General features: G+C 62.2%; 1 protein-coding gene across 1 annotated transcript; it reads left to right on the top strand.

Moving 5' to 3' along the window:
- The first annotated feature begins 10,791 nt into the window (after nt 1-10,791).
- Nucleotides 10,792-12,905, top strand: CHLRE_06g278301v5 (uncharacterized protein). Its single transcript, XM_043063219.1, has one exon. It carries the CDS (start codon nt 11,312-11,314, stop codon nt 11,501-11,503), a length of 192 nt encoding a protein of 63 aa, XP_042923921.1. The 5' UTR covers nt 10,792-11,311; the 3' UTR covers nt 11,504-12,905.
- Nucleotides 12,906-24,157: the final 11,252 nt, after the last annotated feature.

Raw genomic sequence — 24,157 nt, 5'->3', positions numbered from 1 at the left:
CCGTGGGACTAGGTTGTGTGTGATCCTGGCGCGGGCCAGTCGCCAGCTGGGACGGGCCCCGTGGCCTCCCGCAGCTTGCGCTGCCGGGGCGGTCAGGGGCGGCGTCGGGCTATCGGCGTCCATGGGGTCGTTGTGAGCGGCAGCCTGGTTGACTTCCATAGGCAATCCTGTGTTGTTCAGATACTCGCTTATGGCGTTGGGTTCGGGGTTGGCGGCGTTCGCCGTGAGGCGGGATGTGAGGGCGGGTGGTAGCCCACGGCGCTGTTGGCGTGGTTCGACAGCATGTGCAAGGGAGGGGGGGTCTTGTGGGTGTGGGTGGCAGATCCGCATGTGTCCTGTCATGTCTTTGGCGAGCGCTTGGAATACCGAGCATGCCGTTTCGTACCCCCGCGTGCCCACCGGCAGGCTCTCATCGCCGTTGGTGAGCCGCAGGGCATGGTTGATGGCGGCGCGGTCCCCGGTGAGTAGGTCCTCAGGGGTAGTGCGTGTAGTTTCTTCAATGCGTGCGCGTTGCGCTGCATGTTTTGTAACGCGCCGTGCGCGTGTTTGGTTCTGCGGCCGGCGTGTTGTAGCCGGCTTGCGGGCTCTGGCCGGTGGCCGTAGGGAGGGTTGCGTTGCCCCATCAGCGGGGACTTCCGGTGCAGCAGCACCTTGTGCGCCGGGATGGGCCTGGGCCGCCCCTGCTGGGGAGGGGGGGGCTAGGTCGGCGGGGGCTTGCGTGGTGTTTGCTTGGGCGGGGGGCGCCTCCGGGAGGGGCTGCAGGTACCGGTCGAGGGGGTTGGCCATTCCGAGAGGGAGGGGGTCCGCCCTCATCGCTAAGGCCACGATTGCGGCCACGTCAGGCAGTGCACGCTGTGCGGTGGTCAGGGGGGCAGGGCTGCCGTGTGCTGGAGCGTTTTCCCCTGCACGTGCAGCCATACTGAGAGCAAGGCTAAGCCTGTTCAGGGCTACCTTGTGCTTGTGCCGGACCTGGCTCGCTCCCATGTGCTTCTCGAGGTCCGAGCTAGTAATCAGGTGTTTGCCTGTGTTGCGGTCCACCAGGTGGCTCAGTTCGAGCCTCAGGTCCGCAAGAGGGAGGACGTATTCAATGGGGAGAGGTTCGACGCCCCGGGCCTCAGCTTCTGCCTCAAGGGCAGCGGCAATGGACCAGGTAGGCGCAGTAAAGGCAGACCCATTTTGGTACAGTGTGACACCGTACTCTTTTGCCAGGGTCATCTGTTTCAGCGTCGTAAGGTGGTGTGACCTATGGGCTGGGAGAAGGTGGGCCTGTGTGGGGCCAGCTATGCTTGCCTGGCGCGGCAGAAGGGCTCGGGTTACTATCCCAAGACGGCCCGAGTCATTTAGGGCAAGGACCAGGGCTCGCTGGGCCACGCGCGCATATTGCGGCAGGAGGGAGCCCAGGCCCAAGCCATATTCGTTGGCGGGCAGGAGGGAGGTCCGGGTGGGGAAGCTGCGGGGGAGTCCGTAGCAGCGCTTTGCATAACCAGCCAGGGTAGTGTCGAGCGTTGTTATGTCCTGTTTTGTGAAGGGCATTGCTGCGAATCCATATGCAACTGTGGTGTGCACGCACTGTTGTATCATGCGTAGGCGTTGTGCCGGTGTCGCCAGGGATGTTGCAATGGCTGTGCCCTTGTCCTTAACAATCTCGGTGACTCTTGCGACATGTGCCGACCAGTCCAGCGAGAACGTGAGCTGCACTCCCAGGTACTTGTACGGCTGGGTCGGGGGGAAGTACGGGACAGGGGTCGTGCCAATCTTAATTGTGTTGGTCATGTTGCGGCGCATGGCGGCAAGGGTAGCTTTTCCTGTGGGCCCGTCAAGGTTGGGGTCCGAGCGAGATTTGTCGTGCCAGATGGCGGTGGTGGCACACTTGGTGTGATTGACACGCAGGCTCGCCCACTCGGCGTAAGATGCGATTTTGTCACATTGAACCTGCAGGTCGTCGAGCGAGTTGGTGAGCGCCGCCAGGTCGTCTGCGTACGCGGCGGCACTGCAATGGTATTGCAGGTTTTCGCTGGGGGTCAGGCAGCCGTAGTGGTAGCCCCGTCCACCCGCATGGAGCCAGCGGACAAGAGGTTCCATGAACAGAATAAAGAGCACAGGTGAGAGTGTATCACCTTGCACGGTGCCTCGCTCTATAGGAATGGCGGATGTGCTTCCGTGTTCGGTGCGGATGCGGGTGGTCGCATGTGCATACAGGTTGCGGACTGCGCGGATCAGGTCCGTTGGCAGCCCAAGGTCAAACATAATTTGTAGTAATCGGTCCTGGTCGATTGTGTTAAACGCGGAGCTATAGTCCACGTATACCGCATAGACATCTTTTCCAAACAGTGCGGCATCCTCAAGGGCATGTACCAAATTTAGGACCTGCCTTTCGGTGTTGCAGTAGGCACGGAAGCCTTCCTGCGCTTCACTGAATAGCTGGAGGGGGCCAGCCAGTTCGCCAATGCCCAAGGTAAGCATGGACGTGTACAGCTTGTAGCAGGTATTTGCGAGCGCAATGGGCCGTTTGTTTTTTATGTCCAGGGCGTCTCCAGGTTTGGGGAGTAGCACGGTCTCCGATGCGGCCCAGGTTTCAGGTATTTGTGACTTGACGTACATGATTTGCAGGATACAGTGGAGGTTGCGCTTCATGCCTGATGGCAGGATACGGAGCAGTTCGTTTGGTATGCCGTCAGGGCCTGTCGCCTTGTTTCTGGAGAGGTGAGAAATGCACTGCTCAAAATTTGCCGTGTCTGCCATGCTGGGGAGCATGGAGTGTGTGTCAGGGTGCCGGTTGCGGTCCAGTGTGAATTGATCTGTTGCGTCGGCTTTTTCAAAAGGGTAGCCGCGTGTGGCGTTGCTGGGTAGTCGGAAGTCCCCAGTGCGGGTGCCGCGTGGTGGGGCGGACAGCTTTCGGAAGTGGGTTTCGAGTATGGCGAGGATGCTGGTGGAGTCAGTCGTCACCTCCCCAGTTTCTGGGTTCCGGACCGCTGGGAGACCCCGTTCCATGTCTTCCTTCTGAAAGATTCTCTTGTGCCCCTGTGCAGGGCGCGTGGCCAGGGTATGTTGCAGCGCTGTGGCAGCGGCCTCTCGCTGGGCTTTGGCGCGGTCCGCCACTAGCTGGCGGTGCTCGGCCTGGCAGGCCTTTATTTCGTTCCGCAGCTTTGCTGCTGCATTGGCGGCGTCAACCTCAGGTAGGGCCTGGGGCCCTTGCGTGAGGTTTGTCAGTTGTGTCTTCAGGGCCACTTCCTTGTCCCATAGGGGCTTTAGCACCCGTGCGGTGGAGCGTGATGCGTGGTGTTTGCCAGTGAAGGGGGCTTTCCGGGTGCACTCTTCAAGGAGGCATGTTAGCCCGGTGTCCAGTGCGGAGGCAAGTTGTTCTGCAAGTTGGTTGATATCGGCCTTCTGGATGCTCGTGTCCTGCGCCAGGTCTCGGTGCATGACGCTGGCGGGGTAGCCTGTGGGGTCCATGCTGTGCCTTGTGAGTGCATGTTCAATTGATTGCGTTGCCTGCCTTGTTGCGGAATGCAGGTCGGCTGTTGCTTCCACCAAGGCTTCCTCAAGGCGGATAGCTGCGGCGGCCAGTTGCTTTTGTGTGACGGGCAGGGCGACCTCGGCCCATCGTTGTTGGGTCTGCTGCTGGGGAGCTGGGTTCCGGGCGCCGGCCTGTGGTGCCGGCCATAGCTGTAGGTCCGCGGCTAGTAACTCTGCGTGGACTGGTTTGTGGTCAAAGTTGCCTGCAACTGTACTGGTGTATTCACGCGCTTCTGTGCATGCAGCGCGCGTGGCAGGGCATAGGAGGATGTCATCGATGCGACTGTGGTATGGGGCCATGCCCGGGCGTGTTTGTTCATATGACCATTCGGCAGTGGTAGTGGTGTCTCCGCGGATAGGGCGCAGGCCACTATCGGCAAGGAACCGCTGGTGGGCCCGGTCCGCCGTGTCGATGGGGCTGTCCCGCTCATGTGCTCGGGCGACGGCATTAAAGTCTCCCGCGGTGACTAGGTGGTGTCCGCACGCGTCCGCCCGGCCTACCACCTGCTGACAGTATGTGTAGATTGCCTTGCGGGTTTGCATGTCCTCTGGTGCGTAGATGCCCAGTACAGTGAGAGGCGTGCTCCCGGGGGTCTTGATTTGAACGTGTGACACATAGCCATGGAGTGTTGGTGGGGGCGTGTGGTGTGTGACGCAGCCGAGGTCACTGTACCGGGTGGAGATGGCCACCGCTACGCCAGCGCTACCGCGCGCTGTGGCCACGCGGGGAGTAGTGCTACAGTAGAGGCGGTATCCTTCATTTCGGAAGGCTCGCTTGATAGAGTCAGTCTTCCCTGTCAGTTTTGTCTCGGTTAGGACAACTATGTCGGCTTTCCACTGGGCTAGGTTGCAGAGGGTGAAGCTGAGGTTGCCGGGTTGGCCGGTGGACAAAATTTCTGAGAGCAGTCCCCGTACATTGTGGGTCACGATGTGTAGGGTGGTGTTGCTGCTGGGGGGTCGCGTGTTTGTGTGTGCCTGGTTGGGTTCCATGTGGGCATGGTTGCGTGCAGTGGGCCGTACTAGCCAGTTAAGGATAGTTTGTCGGGTGCCTGTCGTGTTGAGTCGGGGTGCTATGCCAGCATTTGCATTGTGTGCCTGCGCGGGTGCGGTAGTGTGGGGTGCTGCATGCTGTGGCGCCCTGTGTGCTGCCCGCAGCGGTGAGTTGTCTTGGGCATGTTGAGCTGGCTCTGGTGCCGGCCTTCCTGTGGCGGCGGGCCCTGTCTGCACGGGTCTGGTGGCCTCCACGTGGGGTGGCGGGCGTGGTGGCGGGACGATCTCACGGAGTTGCCCAAGTGCATCCTGAAGTGTTGCCGTGTCAGATGCACGCACCGCGTCAAGGCACCAGACCTCCCCATCAAGTGTGTTCCAAGTGTTGTCGTGTAAGACCGTGTTGTGGATAGGGCTGTTCACCGAGTCTATTACTCTCCATTGTCCTGCTTCGTAACGCACAGCAATTGTGTGTCGCACGGTGTACTGGTGGACGGTAAAGCCGCGAGTTCGGGCGGCTACCGGAAGGTTCTCTAGGACCTTTTCTTTGCTGATGTCGCCATTGAGTCGCGGAAAGTGGGTTCGGCGCATAATCAGCTTCCTGTTGGGGTAGGCGAATATGTTGCTGATGGTGGCATTGTGGTACAGGTAGTGGTTCAGGAGAAGTTCGCTGAAGGCGCCACTGTTGGGGCAGTAGCATTCTTTCCAGAACAGGGCATTCGGATCCTGCGTGGCTGTAAGGTGAGCGTGCACTCGTTTAGCATAAGAGAGGACATCTAGGGGGTCGAGCCATGCGAGCCCCAAAGAGTTGTTGAGGGCGTGGACACTGCAGAAGTGTTGCCGCTGTGTTTCACGGTATGTTGCATTGGACCGGGGCGGCCAGTGCAGCGCGGCTGGTGGTTGGGTGTTCACTGCCGCATGAATGCGAGGGTCGGCGGGCGCCGGCGGGGCTGTCGGGCCTGTGGGCAGCGCACCTCGCAGTGTTGGCTTGACGTAGGGCACCGTGTGTGTCCGGTTTACTGCATATGTAAGCGTGAGGAGAGTGGTTGCCTGGCTAGCAGTAAGTAGGCCGGTGACCCTTGCCCACACACGGGGGTGCCGTTTACCACTGGCGCCGTGACGCACCTGGGTGTGCCCCTGTCGTGGGACTCGGATGCGGCTGCAGCTGACTTGTACACCCGGCGGGCTCGCGGCATGGCGTTTGTGGCGCGTCTGTGGGCTGCCCTGTCTCTGACTCTTGTTGGCCGTGTGCACATTGCGAAGCAGGTGCTGGCGGCGAAGCTGGCCTACCACTTCAGCTTCCTCAACCCGCCGCCTGCGCAGCTGAAGGAACTCACCAACCTGGTGGACCACTTTGCTGCGCGCTCCATGCACGCTGAAGACGCCAGCCTGGTGTCACACGGGAACCCGCTCCTGCTGCCAAAGCGGGAAACGGCCTGTCTGCCGCACAAGGATGGGGGTGTCAACCACGTCGACCTGCCTGCGTTCCTGTCTGCCCTGCAAGCTAAGACCTTCGCCCTCCTTGCCCAGCCAGGCCGGCAACCCTGGAAGATGCTCACCCGGGCGCTGCTTACTCATGTGCGCCCGGACTCCGCCACCACGTGGGCGTGGGTGTACAGCGACGCGCCGGCGCCAGCGGGGCTGCCTGCCCGGCTGGCGGCCGCGGTCGGCCACGTGCGGAGCGCGGGCGTGGAACAGCATCCGCCGCAGCCAGCCACTCAGCCACCAGCGGCGCCGCCACAGTGGCGGGTTAGCCTGGACCAGCTGTGGGTGGCTAACGCTGCGGGGGCTGTGTCCTACGTCCACTACACGGGGCGGCTCTTGGAGCCTGGGCCTGGCGTGCTGCCCCCGGCGGTAGATGGGGCGTGGCAGCCTGCCTGTGTGCTGCAGCATCGCAAGCCGCGGCACCTGTGGACCTTTGAAGGTGTGTGGTGTCACCTGGCTGTTGAGGTTTCCAGTAGGTGTGTGGTGGAACAAAAACTTCTCTTCTCTTCTCTGATCTCTGGCCCTATCGAGGTTCTGTGATATGATCCAGGCTGCCTTGGCAGTAGGGTGGTAGTGCGTCTACCACCGCAACCTTGTAAGGATGACTTTAAAAAAAAAAAAAAAGAAGAGCGGGCGGCGTACGATGCAGCATCACCAGGGGAACGGGCGGGGGCATGGCCTCGGGCGCCGTACTTCCTGGCGCCGGAGGCTGGGGTGGTGGTCAGGGTTATACACGGGCGTTCTAAAAACCCCTGCCATGTATGAAGTACGCCCCGATCCCCTTCCTGGCGCTGCCAGGAAGGGCCCCCTGCGGGGGCCCTAAAATCTCCTGCGCGCCAGGAGCGCTTGCCCCAGCTACTCCTGTATGTAAATTTTTTTCCCCAGCCCCAGTCTTGTTACGTGCGCTTCACTTCCGTCACCACGTACAGCCAGGTATACCTTCAGAACCCCCAGCCCAGCTCCGCCAGGTCCAACTCTTGCGCCAGCGTCAGGTCACCACCCTCCTCTAGCGCTATGCGATGGGCAAGACATTGCACGGTAACCAAAAAGCAGAGCTTTCTCCTTGACTTAACCACTGCACCGTTGTGCTTGCCCATAAATACTGACGCCCCGTCGCTGCCATATGCCACCATTTGTACCGACCGGGGATGTCTGGGAGGGGGTTTTCCCCCTAGCCCGGGCTTATCCCCTAGCCCGGGAAATTTCGCGAAAATCAGCCCCCCAAACCCTATAAAAACATGCATGTTTTGCTGAGGAATGCGTTTTTGCTGGGGAATGCGCCCCTCGGGCCCTCGGGCCCTTGCAAGGGGTGCAGGAGTGCACCGATGGTCTTAGCCTGAAATGCTCCTGGCAGCCAGAAGGAGGGCCCGCCATGCCCTCCTACCCGTGCCAGGAGCGGCCCCCTGGCGGGGGCCTAATCCCTCCTGCTCCGCAGGAGGGATCCCCAAAAAATCTCCTGCGCTTTTTGCCCTAACCCCTAAAAAGTCCTGGATTGCTCCTGGCTGGAGAACCCTGGTGGTGGTGCACCCGGAGCACTGCCGGATTGCGGGTGTCAGCTTAGCGGACTACACGGTGCGGGACGTGCGGCGGGCCATCACCGCGGCCAACCCGGCCGCACCTCCGGCTCCGGCCCGCCCCGCAGCCATGCCGTGCCCGGCGCCAACACAGCAGGCGGGGGGTTCGGGGACCCAGCCGGCGGCACAGTCGCGGCTGGCGGAGCGGGAGGCGGCGTGGCAGTGTGCAGCGGCGCAGCTGACCACCACGGCGGCGCAGCATTTCCACAATAACCCGGTGGCTCTGGACCCCTGGCTCCACCGCACCTCTGCGGCAGCCGGGCTGCAGAACACGCCGGCGAGAGAACTGCAGTCGTATGCGTCCCCGTCCCAGCAGTCAGGTGAGGGGCCGCGGCGGTCCGCGCGGCTGCAGGAGCAGGCGGCGGGAGGGGCGGGACCTAGCACGGGGCCTGCCACGGCGGCGGCGGCAGCAGCGGCGGCGGTGGAGGGCGACCCTCGCATGCCGCCCCCGGATGCGTCCCTTCTGCGGGGTACGTGGCGGAGGCTGTGGGACAGCCACGCCAGTCGGGGGGCAAAGGTGCTGGTGTACCGGCTGCAACATGCTTACCTGCCTTGCGGGCTGTACAGGGCGGGCAAGGGTATTCGTCCACGGGTGACCACGGGGTGCGGGGGGTTGGGGGCGCACTGTCCTCACCCCGCCTGCGGGCCACCTGGCCCGCGGGCGTGGGCCAGCCTGACGCACATCTTCCTGGAGTGTCCAGCTTATGCGCAGGCGAGGACATGGCTGCAGCAGCTGTGGGCCTGCGTTGCGCCCCAGGCAGCGGCGCCGCCAGTGACGGACGCAAGCTTCATGCTGGGGGACCGCATGGGTATGTGGGCCTCAGGCCCGCGGGGGGCGGGCGCGCTGCTGTGGAGCACTTTGCGGGCCACCTTCTTGTACGCCGTCTGGTGTGCGTACTGGTCCCGCGAGCCTGCTAAGCAGACGTCGGAGCATGTGGTTCGGGAGGTTGTCAGCGAGCTGCGCAGGGTGATGCAGCTGCGTTTCACTGCCGCCACGCTAACCCCTGAAACCCTGTCGGCTCTGCCCACTCAGCTTCTCACCGCTCAGCTCAAGGCGGCTAAGCTGGAGCATTTTGTTGCCATCTGGTCGGCGGGTGGCGCGCTTTGTGAAGTGGAGGAGGTTCAGGGTGGGTCACCGAAGTTGAACTTGCGGCTGACGCTTGCATCACCTGTGCAGGCCCCCTAGGTTTCCTTTTGGGCGGCGGTTCTTTCCAGGCGCTGGCGTGGTGTTTATCGACATCAGCTTATCTGGCGCCCATGTGTTTTAGCTCTGGCTGGCATCGCAGCGCCTGGGCGGCTGTGGGACTTCCTGCACAGCGCGTCTTGCAGCGGGCTGGAGCCCGCTTATATTAGTCAGCGCCACATCTGGCCCGTTTAGTTTTCTGCTTGTGTCTCCTCTGCCGGTTCTCCTGGGGTGTTGCTTAAGCAACCGACTTGTGGGGGTGGGGTGGGTTTGGGCGGGGCGAGTGCGTAGCGCTGGTGTTTCGTTTTCTGGCGCGCGGTGGTGGTGGTTCTTGCGGTTAGGCTGTGGTGTAGGTTGGTGCTTGGGTTAGGTCTGGCGGTGTTTTTTTTGCTACCCCTCCCGGGGGGCGGGGGGGCCAGCCTCCTGCTCTGTCTGCCGGGTCGGGGTGGGGTGGGGTGGGATGGATGGGGGTGGTTGGTGGCGGTTTTCGAGGTGTTTGTTTTCTGTTTTTCTTCTCTTTTCTTCTCTTCTTGCCCTGTCAGGGTTCTGGTCTCGGGGACCAGGCTGCTTTCAGGCAGCAGGGGGGCAGCGCGTCTGCCCCTGTTCAACCTTGTAAGGATGATTCCTCAAAAAAAAAAGGAAGATGTGCGTTAGGCTGGCCCACGCCCGCGGGCCAGGTGGCCCGCAGGCGGGGTGAGGACAGTGCGCCCCCAACCCCCCGCACCCCGTGGTCACCCGTGGACGAATTCCCTTGCCCGCCCTGTACAGCCCGCAAGGCAGGTAAGCATGTTGCAGCCGGCACACCAGCACCTTAGCCCCCCGACTGGCGTGGCTGTCCCACAGCCTCCGCCACGTACCCCGCAGAAGGGACGCATCCGGGGGCGGCATGCGAGGGTCGCCCTCCACCGCCGCCGCTGCTGCCGCCGCCGCCGTGGCAGGCCCAGTGCTAGGCCCCGCCCCGCCCGCCGCCTGCTCCTGCAGCCGTGCGGACCGCCGCGGCCCCTCACCCGACTGCTGGGACGGGGACGCATACGACTGCAGTTCTCTCGCCGGCGTGTTCTGCTGCCCGGCAGCCGCAGAGGTGCGGTGGAGCCAGGGGTCCAGAGCCACCGGGTTATTGTGGAAATGCTGCGCCGCCGTGGTGGTCAGCTGCGCCGCTGCACGCTGCCACTCCGCCTCCCGCTCCGCCAGCCGCGACTGTGCCGCCGGCTGGGTCCCCGACCCCCCCGCCTGCTGAGCTGGCGCCGGGCACGGCATGGCTGCGGGGCGGGCCGGAGCCGGAGGTGCGGCCGGGTTAGCCGCGGTGATGGCCCGCCGCACGTCCCGCACCGTGTAGTCCGCCAAGCTGACACCCGCAATCCGGCAGTGCTCCGGGTGCACCACCACCCCAGCCTCCGGCGCCAGGAAGTACGGCGCCTGAGGCCACGCCCCCGCTCGTTCCCCTGGTGATGCTGCATCGTACGCCGCCCGCTCTTCAAAGGTCCACAGGTGCCGCGGCTTGCGATGCTGCAGCACACAGGCAGGCTGCCACGCCCCATCCACCGCCGGGGGCAGCACGCCAGGCCCAGGCTCCAAGAGCCGCCCCGTGTAGTGGACGTAGGACACAGCCCCCGCAGCGTTAGCCACCCACAGCTGGTCCAGGAAAAGGAAACCTAGGGGGCCTGCACGTCCTGACATGATGAGATGTTTGTTGGCGGCCAGGTTGCATTGGTCCCTTCCTGGCCCCCCGCATGCTAGATTGCATTGTCGGCCTACGTGGACGTTGCACCCTCTCCATGCGGGTCCCACTCCAGGACAAATCGTGTCCCCAGGGAGGCGCCCACGTGACGGCACCCAAAGCCCCCTGATAGATAGTCCTTTAAGGATGCCACCACGCCGTCCCTAACTGGTGTGTGAAGGACAATATATCAGGGGGGTTTCACCGCGTGCCGTCCGGGGGGGTGCGCTTCCCCAGCCAAACCCGCAAGCCGAGGCCAGGAGACGTCGCCCCAAGGATACAAACTCCGCCACTTAATTACATGTTACATGCAATCTATTCGAGCAATAGCGCTTGACGGCAGGCTAAAACGTGCTCGTCGAGGCTCAAGTCACGAAATTGACCGACCAACATCCTGCATACGCGTTGTTTTAGGGCGTCATCGATTGCCATCAACACAGATATCTGCATGAGTGTAATCAGACTACTATCTGGCCTGATATGGCGTGTCCTGGCGAACGCGACATGTAGATGTTTGAGGTGCCCCGGGGTTACTCTAATGACCTTATGTGTGGTATTAGATGCTATATGAATGGTAATGGGCTGGGGACACGACCGGCCCCTAGGGCCGTGCGCGAGTTGGACGTTACCGACCAACCTCGCAGCGCCACCTTGCCGGTTCCTAATGCGCACGCTGCCTATTAATTGCTATTCATATTGCTGGGTCCCTTTTTTGGGGCCACGCGGCCACACACCGGTGCTCGCGCAGACCCGGACCTCAACTCGGCGACGCGGCGTTCTTAAGTGGGGGGCCAAATTCTGTGGGCTGTATTTACACAACTGGGTCCCTCACGGCTGCCCGGACAGCAAATGGCCGCGGTTCCGACACAAACGCCGCGGAGCGCACTCCCGTATGCGGCCCCAGCTATGTCGCGAGCACGCGCGATGCTCCTCGCAACAAAGCTGGGTCCCTCACGCCGGCGCCCCGGCCCCGCGCCCCCCCCCGGAGGATCGCCCGCGCGGCTAAGTCCGGTTTCTATTATTATTCTTCTTATGATATAGGAATAATAATAATAATAATATGTACGCGGTTCACGAAGGAGGCCGCGTTTCTTAAGGAGGAGTGAGTTTTGCTCACCCCACCATGTCAAAAGGTGGAAAGTTAGCCTGGATCGCGAGGGCTGGGGCCAGCAGCCGTGGCGCCGCCAGTGGGACCGACGTGGCGTGAGTTCACAATCCCCATTTCGCGCTCAAGGCGGTAGTAGAGAAGGGATGTGGTGCGCAGGCTGATGACACTGTGCATGTGTATGCGCGAGCAGCAGGATTTTGCTGATGTGGTGGTGGCACCCAGCGACCGAAGGAGGGGTTCCAAGGTGTTTGACACAGTGCCGCCGTGGCCCAGCGTCACAATCTGCTCCTTTTTATATACTACTTCCCAGCCTGCATCCCGCAGGGCGTCGGCTAGGCGAGTGTGCTGGGCTTGTTTCTGGTCACACTTTTCGCTGTGGTGGAGGTCCGATGTGTAACCAACTTCTATCAGGTAAACTTTGTGTTGCCGTCGGCCGGCGGTTGTAAGGCCGCGGGGCCCACTAGCCCCCACGTCAGAGCGTGGTAGGGATGGGATGAACAGGATGTCAGGCCTCATCCTTTTTCGGTCGGCCTCGGGGATATTGTTGCGCAGCATCCATTTGGGGGGGCAGGTGCCCGCACAGTATTCGGGGCGTGCATCTGCACTGCCTGCGTCCATCAACATGTACCCGCCACCGTTGGCGCCATGGTGCAGGCATTCCGCGATCATACGGACGGCGGCATTGTGTTTGGCGATGCGGGCCCCAACAAGTTGGGGGTGCGCACAGTGGCCGGCAAGGTGGCCTGCGTTGCCCCGTTCGGGGGGGGATCCAGCGCGCTGGTGAATCGGGGCGCAGAGTGCACATGTGTCACTCGCACGTAGTTTGAACAGCGCAAGCCGGGCGGGGCAGATGAGGCCTCCCTGCCTGGCATTCTGGATGAAGCGTCGGAGGCTGTGCCCAGCGCCGGGGTGCGTCATGTAGGCGGTGCTGGCCCTAGTGTCCAGGTGTGGGGCGGACTCCGCCCACTTGGTCGTGTAGAGTGTGTGTTTGGAATGACCGCCATGGGAGGAAGGGTCTTGTGTTTTCAGGAGGCCCCGATTGAGGTCCGAGATGTAGTGCACGGTGGTAGAGCCGTCTTCCCGCGTCCGGGTCGTTGCTGGCCACCAGTGTGCGGCGTGGGGGTTATTGTCAGCGAGCTCCGAGACGTCAGCCGGTTTAGTGTTTGTAGCTACGTCTGCTGCACCTTTATCGGCTTCTTCATTACCGTGCAGACCCGTGTGAGAAACGACTTTGAGGAAAACGGTGTGTGCGTCCCTCTTCGCTCGTGCATGGAGCAAATTGGCGATCGAACTCAACAGTGCCTTATGTTTGCTCAGGTGTAAGCGACGTGGTTCGTTAATAGCCCGTTTAATTAGATACAAGCTTGCAGCTGAGTCACTGGCAATGGTTAGCGTTTTCTTCGCGAACATACTAGTTTCACCTCCGAATTCTTCCAGGGCTGCACGAATTGCAGCGAGCTCGGCGCGTGTAATAGTGTTAGTGCAGCCAAATCCATTTGGGTTTACGTAGACAACACGGTCTTTATGCCAAGCACAAGCCCCAGCCACTTGTAGTTCTCTACCGTTTTCAGTCGTTATCTTGGATACCGAGCCATCGGTCCATACAATTTCCTCGGGGTTGTGGGCCAGCGGCAGTGTACGTTGGAATTGTGTCCGATTCAACCTCGGTGTCACTGGAGCTTCGTCAGGCGTGACCATAGTGGCAATGTTCAGGTGAGTTGCGAGGTACTTGGCATGTTTGGAGATGTGACGTGGGATGTGGGGACACGACGTGTTTAACGTGCCGGACCCGAGGTGGGTGTCAGCGACGGTTGCGGGTGCGTGGGGGCCGGCTACCAGTGAGGAGCGAAGGCCTTTCCAGCTCTGCATGAAGGCGTTTAGCCCAGCTGTGTTGCCAACGGCAACTAGTATGGCTCCGCGTTGCTTCTGCAGGGGCACGTCAGTGCCGAGTCCAGGCTCCATCCCAGCTGTGCCTGGGGAGTCCAGTTCTCCGTTCGTCCAGGTGGCGAGTCGGCGGCAGAGCGGGTGGGTTAGCCACTGTGTGTGTGGGTAAGTTGCGCACTTTGGGAGGACTAGAATGGTCAGTGTGGTTTCCGGGGAGTTGTTGACTGTCTCGGCACTGGCGAGGGCCCATACGAGGGCCTGTCGTGAGGCATCAGGGTTTGCAGGAGGGTGTGCATAGTGGAGCCCCGTCCATGCAGTGCTGTAGGCATCGTGTTGGGCGCCGAACACCACATCAGCGGCTTCCCGGCTCCAGTATTCATCGGCATCGGTCGTGTGGTTCAGGGGTGAGGCAAACATTTCCTTGACCCTCCCCCTGCCGGTGTTTCGCAGGCTGTGCACAACGGCTCGGACAGTTGCCGAGGGGAGGGACGTCTGGTGCTGTGGTGCCGTCTTATGGTCCGTTTGCCCCGGGTCGCGCCGGTATCGGTGCAGCAGGGCAGCCACCGCCTCCTCGAAGGCCTTGGTCCGGTTGTTGTTGGTCCGGTTGAAGCTTTCCCAGAGCGTTTGAAGGCGTGTGTAGGTGAGCATGCCGAGCCAGCGTCCGCTGGGTTCATAGACATGGGCCTCTCGGGGGAGGGCCCGGCCTGCTGTGGGGGTGGTGATGGCGTAGCTGCCTGGGGGGGAAACGTCGTGGTAGGGATCGCTGGGGACGGTAGAGATGGTGGTTGCTGCGCGGGTCACCCGTGCACGCGTTGCTTGATCGTCCGGGTCATCATCGTGTCGGCCCTGACGTTGCCGCATTGTCAGGTTGCGATCCTTCGGAGGCCGTGTGGGGCGGGCGGGTGCATCAGGTCCCGCTGCAAGTCGGTTGGTGTATTCTGAGATCAGCTCCTCCCACTCGAGGTCATGCTTAAGGTCACGCTCACGCTCATTGCTGTTTGCCCACGTAACTTGGCGCAGGAGACGAGTCGACCTCGATGAAAAGAGGGCCGCACGTGGGGCAGGTGTTGTCTCGAGTGGCCCGGGCGCAGGTGCGGTGGGCGGCGCGTGTGCAGGTAGGATGCCGGCGGGTTGGGCCGCTGTTGCTGTGTCTGCGTCTGTCGTGCCGGCCCCGTCTGGGTGGGGCTGTGTCGCGCGTGGGCGAGCCTGCAGTGGGTGCTTGTAGCAGCGCACGTCTGTGACCGTGGCGTAGCCCATGCGTGAGAAGGCGGTGACTAGGCCGGGTGGGATGACAGATGGCTTCCATTGGACCGCGAAGTATGGCTCACGGGTGTTGGTTGTGTCCTCGCCCGCTTTGCGTTTGCGTGCAATTTCCTTATCTGTGACAGTTTGTTGGTTTGTGCGGTACAGGATGGCCGCCAGCTCCTGGCCATCATTATCCAGGTCGTAGGTAAGCTGCGCATCTCCGTTGGTGCAGTCATCGGTGGGAGGGTGGACCAGGTCCTTGACTACACGTTCCCGGGCTAGTTTCCAAAGTGTTTGCTTGCCCCGCCGGCGAGACAGCCTGAGTGGTGAGGCTTGCTGCCTATCGTCCGCTTCCATCAGGTCGTGCTGACTATCGTCCACTTCCATTTGGTCGTGCTCAGGTGCTGCGGCGTCGACGTCCATTGGGTCCTCAGCGGCGGCCGCGGCTGGCTGCCCTTGGTGGAAAAGGTAGGTTTGCACGGCGCCAGTAGACGGCATGGTTGCATTCGCAGTGAGCAGAGTGGTTATTGCGGGGGCCAGGGGCCGTTGCGTGCGGGTAACCGGGTTTCGGTTATTGAATGAAGGGGGGTCCCTTGGGTGGGGCTTGCAGAGGTGGTTGTGCCTGCTCATGTCTTTTGCCAGGGCCGTGAACACTGAACGTGCCATTTCGTACCCTCGTGTGCCAACGGCCAGGCTTTCGTCTCCATTTGTGAGGCGCATAGCCGTGCTGATTGCGGCTTTATCACCGGTGAGCAGGTCGTCGGGTGTTGTGCGCGTGTTTTCTGCAATGCGGGCCTTTTGGGCGGCGTGTTTCGTGACGCGGCGGGAGTGGGCAGTTGGGTGTGTGGGAGTGCGCATGACGGGCGTCTTCCGTGGCCGTGTCCGCAGGTTGGCTTCGGGTTGGGCGACGGCAGCTGCGGTATCCGCGGCTGGGGCAGGAGTTGGGGCCATCTGCCCCAAGGCAGTTGGCGTGTATTGCAAGGGCGGGTTGTGATAGAGTGGGCTGGCTTCTTCAATGTCCATTTGGGTTGTTGTGTTTGGGGCTGGGGTGAAGGGCTGTGGGGCGGGGCCACCCGTCATGAGTGCGGTGAGGGGTGGTGCCATGCCCGGGGGTCGAGGGTCGTTCCGTGCGGAGAGGGCCTGGAGTTCTTCCAGGGGTGGGATCACACGCTGGGTAGGCGGAAGCGGGTTCGGGCTCCCGTGTTTTTCCGGTGGCATTTGGTCTCCGTCCAATCCCGCCGTGGCAACCAGGGCCAGACTCAGCCTGTTGAGTGCAACCTTGTGTTTGTGGCGGACCCTGCTTGCCCCCAGGAGTTTCTCGAGCTCCCGGGTGCTAATCAGATGGCGGCTCGTATTGCGGTCGACCAAGTGGCTGAATTCGAGCTGGAGTTCCGCTAGCGGGAGCACGTGTTCGACAGGGAGGGGTGCTGCCGCACGCGCTGCAGCTGCGGCGTCCAGGGCCTCGACAATTGACCAGGTAGGGGTGGTATACGGTGTGCCCTTGTAGAAGAGCTGTATACCATGCTCACGAGCGAGGGTCATCTGTTGCAGAGTTGTGAAGAAGCGCCCTCTGTCTGCAGGTAGGTGGTGTGCGAGGCTCGCACCCGCCAGGCTATGCTGCCGTGGCAGGAGGGCACGGGTAACCACGCCCAGTCGGCCTGTGTCGTTTAGAGCAAGGACAAGCGCGCGGTTGGCCACACGCGCGTACTGGGGTAAGAGTGAGCCCAGTCCTAGGCCATATTCATCGATTGGGAGAAGGGTGGTACGGGTAGGGAAGCTGCGTGGCAGCCCATAGCACCGTTTTGCGTATCCGGCCAGTGTAGCGTCAAAGTTTGCGATGTCCTGTTTCGTGTATGGCATCGCAGCAAATGCATAGGCGATTGAGGTGTGGACGCATTGCTGCAGCATGCGTAGGCGTTGTGCCGGCGTGGCCAGTGACGTGGCTATGGCCGTGCCCTTTTCTTTCACAGTTTCCGTGACGTGGGAGACTTGCGCCTTCCAGTCTAGTGAGAAGGTGAGTTGCACCCCCAGGTATTTGTAGGGTTTTGTGGGCGGGTAGTACGGTACAGTGGTGTTACCAATTCGTAGCTTGTTAGTCAGTTCACGGTGCATCGCGTTCAGCGTGGCTTGGCCGGTGGGTCCGTCAAGGGTCGGGGTGGACCGGGACTTGTTGTGCCAGATGGCGGTAGTTGCGCACTTGGTGTGGTTGACTCGCAGGCTTGCCCAGTGTGCATAGTCCGAGATTTTGTCGCATTGGATCTGCAGGTCTTCCAGCGTTGTGGTCAGGGCCGCCAAGTCATCAGCGTACGCGGCGGCGCTGCAGTGGTACCGTGCATTGTCCTCCGGGCTGAGGCATCCGTAGCGGTAGCCCCGCCCACCTGCGTGGAGCCACCGCACAAGCGGTTCCATGAACAAGATAAACAGTACCGGTGACAGGGTGTCACCTTGCACCGTGCCACGTTCTATTGGGATGGCGGATGTGCATCCATGTTCAGTACGAATGCGGGTGGTGGCGTGCGCGTATAGGTTGCGGACTGCGCGTATCAGGTCGTCAGGCAGGCCCAGATCGAACATAATCTGGAGTAGCCTGTCCTGGTCGATTGTGTTAAACGCAGAGCTGTAGTCAACATATACTGCGTATACGTCTTTCCCATACAGGGCAGCGTCCTCCAGTACATGCACAAGGTTCAGTATCTGCCGTTCCGTGTTGCAGTAGGCCCGGAAGCCCTCCTGTGATTCGCTGAACAGCTGAAGTGGGCCTGCCAGTTCACCGATGCCCAGGGTGAGCATAGAAGTGTACAGTTTATAGCAAGTGTTGGCTAGAGCGATGGGCCTCTTGTTCTTGATGTCAAGAGCGTCCCCAGGTTTTGGGAGCAGGACCGTGTCTGAAGTGGCCCAGGACTCCGGGATTGTGGACTTGACGTACATGATCTTCAGTGTGTTGTGTAGGGCTCGCTTCATGCCGTGGGGCAAGATGCGGAGCAGCTCGTTCGGAATGCCGTCTGGGCCCGTGGCTTTGTTACGAGAGAGGTGGGCGATACAGTGGTCAAAGTTGGCGGGGTCTGCCATGCTAGAAAGCATGGAGTGTGCTTCCGGGTGCCTGTTATGCTCGAGCGTAAAGGCATCCGTAGCGTTAGGTAGTTCAAACGGGTATCCACGCGTTGCGCCGGGCGACAGGCGATATTCACCTGTGCGAGGCCCTCGTGGGGGGGCTGACAGTTTGCGGAAGTGGCCTTCCAGGGCGGTTAGAATGCTGGGAGGGTCGGTTACCACCTCGCCTGTTTCAGGGTTGCGGACCGCGGGGAGGCCACGTTCTGTTGCTTCTTTCTGAAAGATGCGTTTGTGCCCGTGCGCAGGCCTGGTGGCGAGCGTGTGCTGGAGGGCAGCGGCAGCAGCTTCACGCTGCACTTTGGCTCGGTCCGCCACCAACTGGCGGTGTTGGGCTTGGCAGTCCTTTATCTGACCTCGTATGGCGGCAGCCTCTCCTTCCGTTGTTGTGTCTGGCGCTGCACCGCCGGCTGTCAGGTTAGTGAGGGTTTGCTTGAGTTCCACCTCCTTGTCCCATAGTGGTTTAAGATGTCGGGCAGCTGACCGGGAAAGATGGTGCTTCCCAGTGTGTGGCGGTTTTAGTGTGCACTCTTCAAGTAGGCAGGTGAGGCCGTCTTCGAGAGCCTTGCCTAACCGCTCAGCCAACTGGTTCACGTCGGTTTGTTGTACAGTTCTGTTGTGCGCCAAGTCCCAGTGCATTGTATTTGCCGGGTAGGTGGTTGGGTTTTTAGTGTGCTGTTTTAGAGCATTGTCAATTACCTGCACCGCACCCTTGCTGGCATTGTGCAGGTCTGCCGTGGCCTCGACCATTATGTCCTCCAGGTGGGCGGCAGCTGCGGCCAGCTGCTTCTTGGTGATTGGAAGCGTCACGCGAGACCAGCGTGGGCTGTCTTCAGATGTTGTAGCTGGTGGCGCTGCGGGCTGCGGTGCTTCCCATAGGTGCAGCGCGTCAGCAGGCAGTTTTACGTGTACAGGTTTATGGTCGAAGGCTGGTCCAGGCTAACCCATAGCTCGCCGCCGCACGTGCCCACTGGGCGGCCGGCCGGGGGACAGCAGGCTGGTGGGGGCAGCGGGTCGGGGCGCCAGGGTGGAGGAGCGGGGCGGGCAGTGCCCCAGGCGCCGCCCCAGGCGGGGCTGCCACTGCAGACGTCACAACCGGCGGGTGGTGGTAAGGACAGGGGCAGGGGCCTGGGCGCGCCGGCTGGGGTTTCGGCCGACACGGCTGGGCGCGCTGGTTTTTTTTTTTGAGGAATCATCCTTACAAGGTTGAACAGGGGCAGACGCGCTGCCCCCCTACTGCCGGAAAGCAGCCTGGTCCCCGAGACCAGAACCTGACAGGGCAAGAAGAGAAGAAAAGAGAAGAAAACAGAAAGCAAACACCTCGAGACCGCCACCAACCACCCCCATCCATCCCACCCACCCCACCCTGACCCGGCAGACAGAGCAGGAGGCTGGCCCCCCCGCCCCCCGGGAGGGGTTGCACAAAAACACCGCCAGACCTAACCCAAGCACCAACCTACACCACAGCCTAACCGCAAGAACCACCACCACCGCGCGCCAGAAAAGAAAACACCAGCGCTACGCACTCGCCCCGCCCAAACCCACCCCACCCCCACAAGTCGGTTGCTTAAGCAACACCCCAGGAGAACCGGCAGAGGAGACACAAGCAGAAATCTAAACGGGCCAGATGTGGCGCTGACTAAGCGGGCTCCAGCCCGCTGCAAGACGCGCTGCGCAGGAAGTCCCACAGCCGCCCAGGCGCTGCGACGCCAGCCAGAGCTAACACACATGGGCGCCAGATAAGCGGATGACGATAAAACGCCACGCCAGCGCCTGGAAAGAAACGCCGCCCAAAAGGAAACCTAGGGGGCCTGCACAGGTGATGCAAGTGTCAGCCGCAAGTTCAACTTCGGTGACCCACCCTGAACCTCCTCCACTTCACAAAGCGCGCCACCCGCCGACCAGATGGCAACAAAATGCTCCAGCTTAGCCGCCTTAAGCTGAGCGGTGAGAAGCTGAGTGGGCAGAGCCGACAGGGTTTCAGGGGTTAGCGTGGCGGCAGTGAAACGCAGCTGCATCACCCTGCGCAGCTCGCTGACAACCTCCCGAACCACATGCTCCGACGTCTGCTTAGCAGGCTCGCGGGACCAGTACGCACACCAGACGGCGTACAAGAAGGTGGCCCGCAAAGTGCTCCACAGCAGCGCGCCCGCCCCCCACGGGCCTGAGGCCCACATACCCATGCGGTCCCCCAGCATGAAGCCCGCGTCCGTCACTGGCGGCGCCGCTGCCTGGGGCGCAACGCAGGCCCACAGCTGCTGCAGCCACGTCCTCGCCTGCGCATAAGCTGGACACTCCAGGCGGTGTTTTTGTGCAACCCCTCCCGGGGGGCGGGGGGGCCAGCCTCCTGCTCTGTCTGCCGGGTCGGGGTGGGGTGGGGTGGGATGGATGGGGGTGGTTGGTGGCGGTTTTCGAGGTGTTTGTTTTCTGTTTTTCTCCTTTTTTTTTTTAAAGTCATCCTTACAAGGTTGTGGTGGTAGACGCACTACCACCCTACTGCCAAGGCAGCCTGGATCATATCACAGAACCTCGATAGGGCCAGAGATCAGAGAAGAGAAGAGAAGTTTTTGTTCCACCACACACCTACTGGAAACCTCAACAGCCAGGTGACACCACACACCTACTGGAGTTCTCAACAGCTAGGTGACAACTACAGCCACTGCCATGACCACACAGATCATCTAGAGCTCTCCAGTTGACAGGCCCAGAGCTCCACTTGAATCTTGGATCTTGAACTTGAAAGCTCTCCAGTTGCAGGCCCAGAGCTCCAGCCTTGTACCCCAGAGACTCCCTGCACCACAGGGGGGGTCTACACACCACCAAGGTGTGGATGGGTTTTTGGTAAACCAGGGCCCTTCCTGGTGGGGTGACCGGGATTCGAACCCAGGATCTCTCGAAGCCTTAACGAAATTGGCTTGAGTGTCTTAACCATTTAGACGACCCTCCCTCTTCTCTTTTCTTCTCTTCTTGCCCTGTCAGAGTTCTGGTCTCGGGGACCAGGCTGCTTTCAGGCAGCAGGGGGGCAGCGCGTCTGCCCCTGTTCAACCTTGTAAGGATGATTCCTCAAAAAAAAAAAGGAAGATGTGCGTTAGGCTGGCCCACGCCCGCGGGCCAGGCGGGCTGGTGGGGGTGCGGGCAGTGAGGCGGAGTACGGGGCCGTTTGCCTGAATCGTGACACGTGTGTTGCCATCGGCTCTGACCTCGTGACGCACCAGAACCGCTGCGCAGATGTGCAGGGGTATGAGTGGACGCAGCTTGGCCGCGATGCGCTTGGTGGCCGCCTCCTCGCCTACCTCCGTGACCAGGGCGCCACCGTACCGGACTGGGCCGTCTGCCGCGTGCCGGCCGGCCGTACCGCCGTCCTGGCACAGCTGCACGACGAGTTCACTGGCTGGTGGCGCCTGTACTCAGCCCAGCCTGCAGACACGCCCCTGCCTTCCGACGTGACGGAGCAGCTGGATGACGCCGCGCAGCAGGTGCAGACGGCCTACATGGACTACGTGCTCCTAGACGCCCGCACCCTGCGGTCCGCTAAGCGTGGGCCGCCGGCGGACCCCGGCGGGGCCATTGGGCCCAGCCGCCGGCAACGCCAGCACCGCAGCCGCAGTACCTCCAGCCTCATGAGCCTGGGCAGCGCTCCATTGCGCCCCAGCGGCGCCAGCTCAGGCACCGCTAGCATGAGCACCAGCAGCGGCGGCGCGCCCCCCAGCCAGGGTGGCGCCCCCCGCCGCAAACGCCACAGCAGCAACAGCAACCGCAACCGCCACGGCGCTGCCGTGGCCGGCGGGGGCTCATAATGCGGCCACCAGTGGGAGCGGCGAACCTTCGGCTGCTGACAGTGAATGTCAACGGCCTGGGCTCGCCGCTCAAGGCGCGGGCGCTGGTCTCGCACCTGCAGCAAGTTGGGGCGGATGTGGCGATGGTGCAGGAGACCCACGCTACTGACACGACAGTGCTGGAGTCTTGCCTTCGTGCCGCGCAGGGGGCGTGCCTTCCGTGGCGCCACTGCCTCGCTGCCAGCCCGGCAGCGTCGCCCCACTCCTGTGGGGCGGCTATCCTGGCGCGGAGTCGGCTGTCCCTTCCAGGCTGCGTACTGCAGCCGCCGTCAACGGATGCGGCGGGCCGTGTGGTATGTTGGGATTGGGACGTGGGTCACTTGCGCCTGCGCTTCATGTGTGTGTATGCGCCCACGGCCATGGCGGACAAGCCTGCTTTCTTTGCCGGGCTGCATCCCCACCTGGCCACGGACAGGGTGCTTGTTGTCGGTGGGGACTGGAACTGTGTCACCGATGCCAGTCAGGAGGCGGCCCCTAGCCCGTCACGTGCTGCAGGTGCCCCGCAACTTGCCAGCCTCCTCGCCCAGTTCAGTCTGGTGGACCCTTGGGCGAGCAAGCGTGGCGGCGCCAAGGGCTACACGCATCCGGCCACGCCCAAGCCGGCCACTCCCGCACGCCTGGATCGGTGGTATGTCAGTGCCACTGCGGCGCCGTGGGTGGTGGATGTCGCTCGCACGTATGGGGCGCCTGGGGACCACAACGGTGTGCTGCTCACCCTGTCCTTGCCCGACCTGCCACATGCGCACCGGGAGCAGTGGCGCTTCCCCACATACCTGCTGTTTCACCCCTCGCTGAGTTTGGAGCTCGAGCAGCGCTTGGAGGCGCACGTTGCCGCCAATCCCGTGGCCAGTACAGGTGAGGGCGCTTGCACGCAATGGGAGGCGGACAAGTTCTTCTTGCGGGAGGCCGCCACCAGCATCCACCGTCGGCATGCACGCCAGACCCGGGATGGGCTGCATGGCGTGGTGCTGGCCGCAGACACCGCCGCTGCCCTGGCCGACCGGCCGGGTGCCAGCGCCGCGCAGCGTCAGGCTGCGGCCATGGCCAACTTGGCGGTGCGGGAGGAGCGGGCAGCTGCCGCAGCGGCCAGCCACAATGCCCGCGCTGCACTGATGGAGGAGCATGGGGAGCGGGGCACTCGCTGGTTCCATCGGCAGGCTGACGAGCCAGCAGCCGGCGCGCAGGAGCCCATCACGCACTTGAAGGTGCCGGGGCAACCGGCGCCTGTGGCGCTCACGGGGCCGGGCACGCGCAACACTGTCTCCGCAGCCGCCGCAGCCATGTACAGCAGCACCAGCCCCACTGGCCTGTTCCGCGTGCAGCCGGTCTGTACGGCGTCGCAGCAACAGCTTCTGGCGGCCATTGACCGCAAGGTTCCGGCGGATCTGCACACCGCCGCAGAGGGGTCCGGGGACGGCGCCCTCAGTGATGCCGAGCTGATGGCAGCGCTGGCTGGCTCCGCCAATGGTAAAGCACCTGGGTCGGACGGGGTTCCGTACGAGGTGTACAAGGTCTTCTGGGCGCTGCTGGGCCCGCGCTTGTGTGCTGCTGCTGCCGCTGCCTTTGCTGCCGCTGCAGACGCCCACGATGGCGGCGAAATGGCGGCGGCGCTGCCTGCTTCCTGGCGGGAGGGCATCATTACGCTCTTCTACAAGGGCAAAAGCCTGGACCGCGCTGAGCTGGCGTCCTACCGGCCCATCACGCTGCTCAACTGCGACTTCAAGATGGTGTCCAAGGCCGTCAGCGCCCGCCTGCAGCCTGCCCTGGATGCAGTTGTGGATGAGCTGCAGACCGCGTTCATCACCGGCCGCTGGATTGGAGACAACGCGCTGTACCTCCAAGGCCTGATCGAATGGATGCGCCTGGACGTGGGCGCGGACGGCGCGCCACGGCAGGGTGGTGCGCTGTACTTCTTGGACATTGAAAAGGCGTATTTTTTTTTTGAGGAATCATCCTTACAAGGTTGAACAGGGGCAGACGCGCTGCCCCCCTGCTGCCTGAAAGCAGCCTGGTCCCCGAGACCAGAACCTGACAGGGCAAGAAGAGAAGAAAAGAGAAGAAAACAGAAAGCAAACACCTCAAAAACCGCCACCAACCACCCCCATCCATCCCACCCCACCCCACCCCGACCCGGCAGACAGAGCAGGAGGCTGGCCCCCCCGCCCCCCGGGAGGGGTTGCACAAAAACACCGCCAGACCTAACCCAAGCACCAAACTACACCACAGCCTAACCGCAAGAACCACCACCACCGCGCGCCAGAAAAAGAAACACCAGCGCTACGCACTCGCCCCGCCCAAACCCACCCCACCCCCACAAGTCGGTTGCTTAAGCAACACCCCAGGAGAACCGGCAGAGGAGACACAAGCAGAAAACTAAACGGGCCAGATGTGGCGCTGACTAAGCGGGCTCCAGCCCGCTGCAAGACGCGCTGTGCAGGAAGTCCCACAGCCGCCCAGGCGCTGCGACGCCAGCCAGAGCTAAAACACATGGGCGCCAGATAAGCTGATGACGAT

The sequence above is a fragment of the Chlamydomonas reinhardtii genome, chromosome 6, assembly GCF_000002595.2.
Source record: "Chlamydomonas reinhardtii strain CC-503 cw92 mt+ chromosome 6, whole genome shotgun sequence".
Lineage (NCBI taxonomy): Eukaryota > Viridiplantae > Chlorophyta > Chlorophyceae > Chlamydomonadales > Chlamydomonadaceae > Chlamydomonas > Chlamydomonas reinhardtii.
Note: the sequence above shows the minus strand (reverse complement) of the source record. Positions and strands in the feature narration are given on the sequence as shown.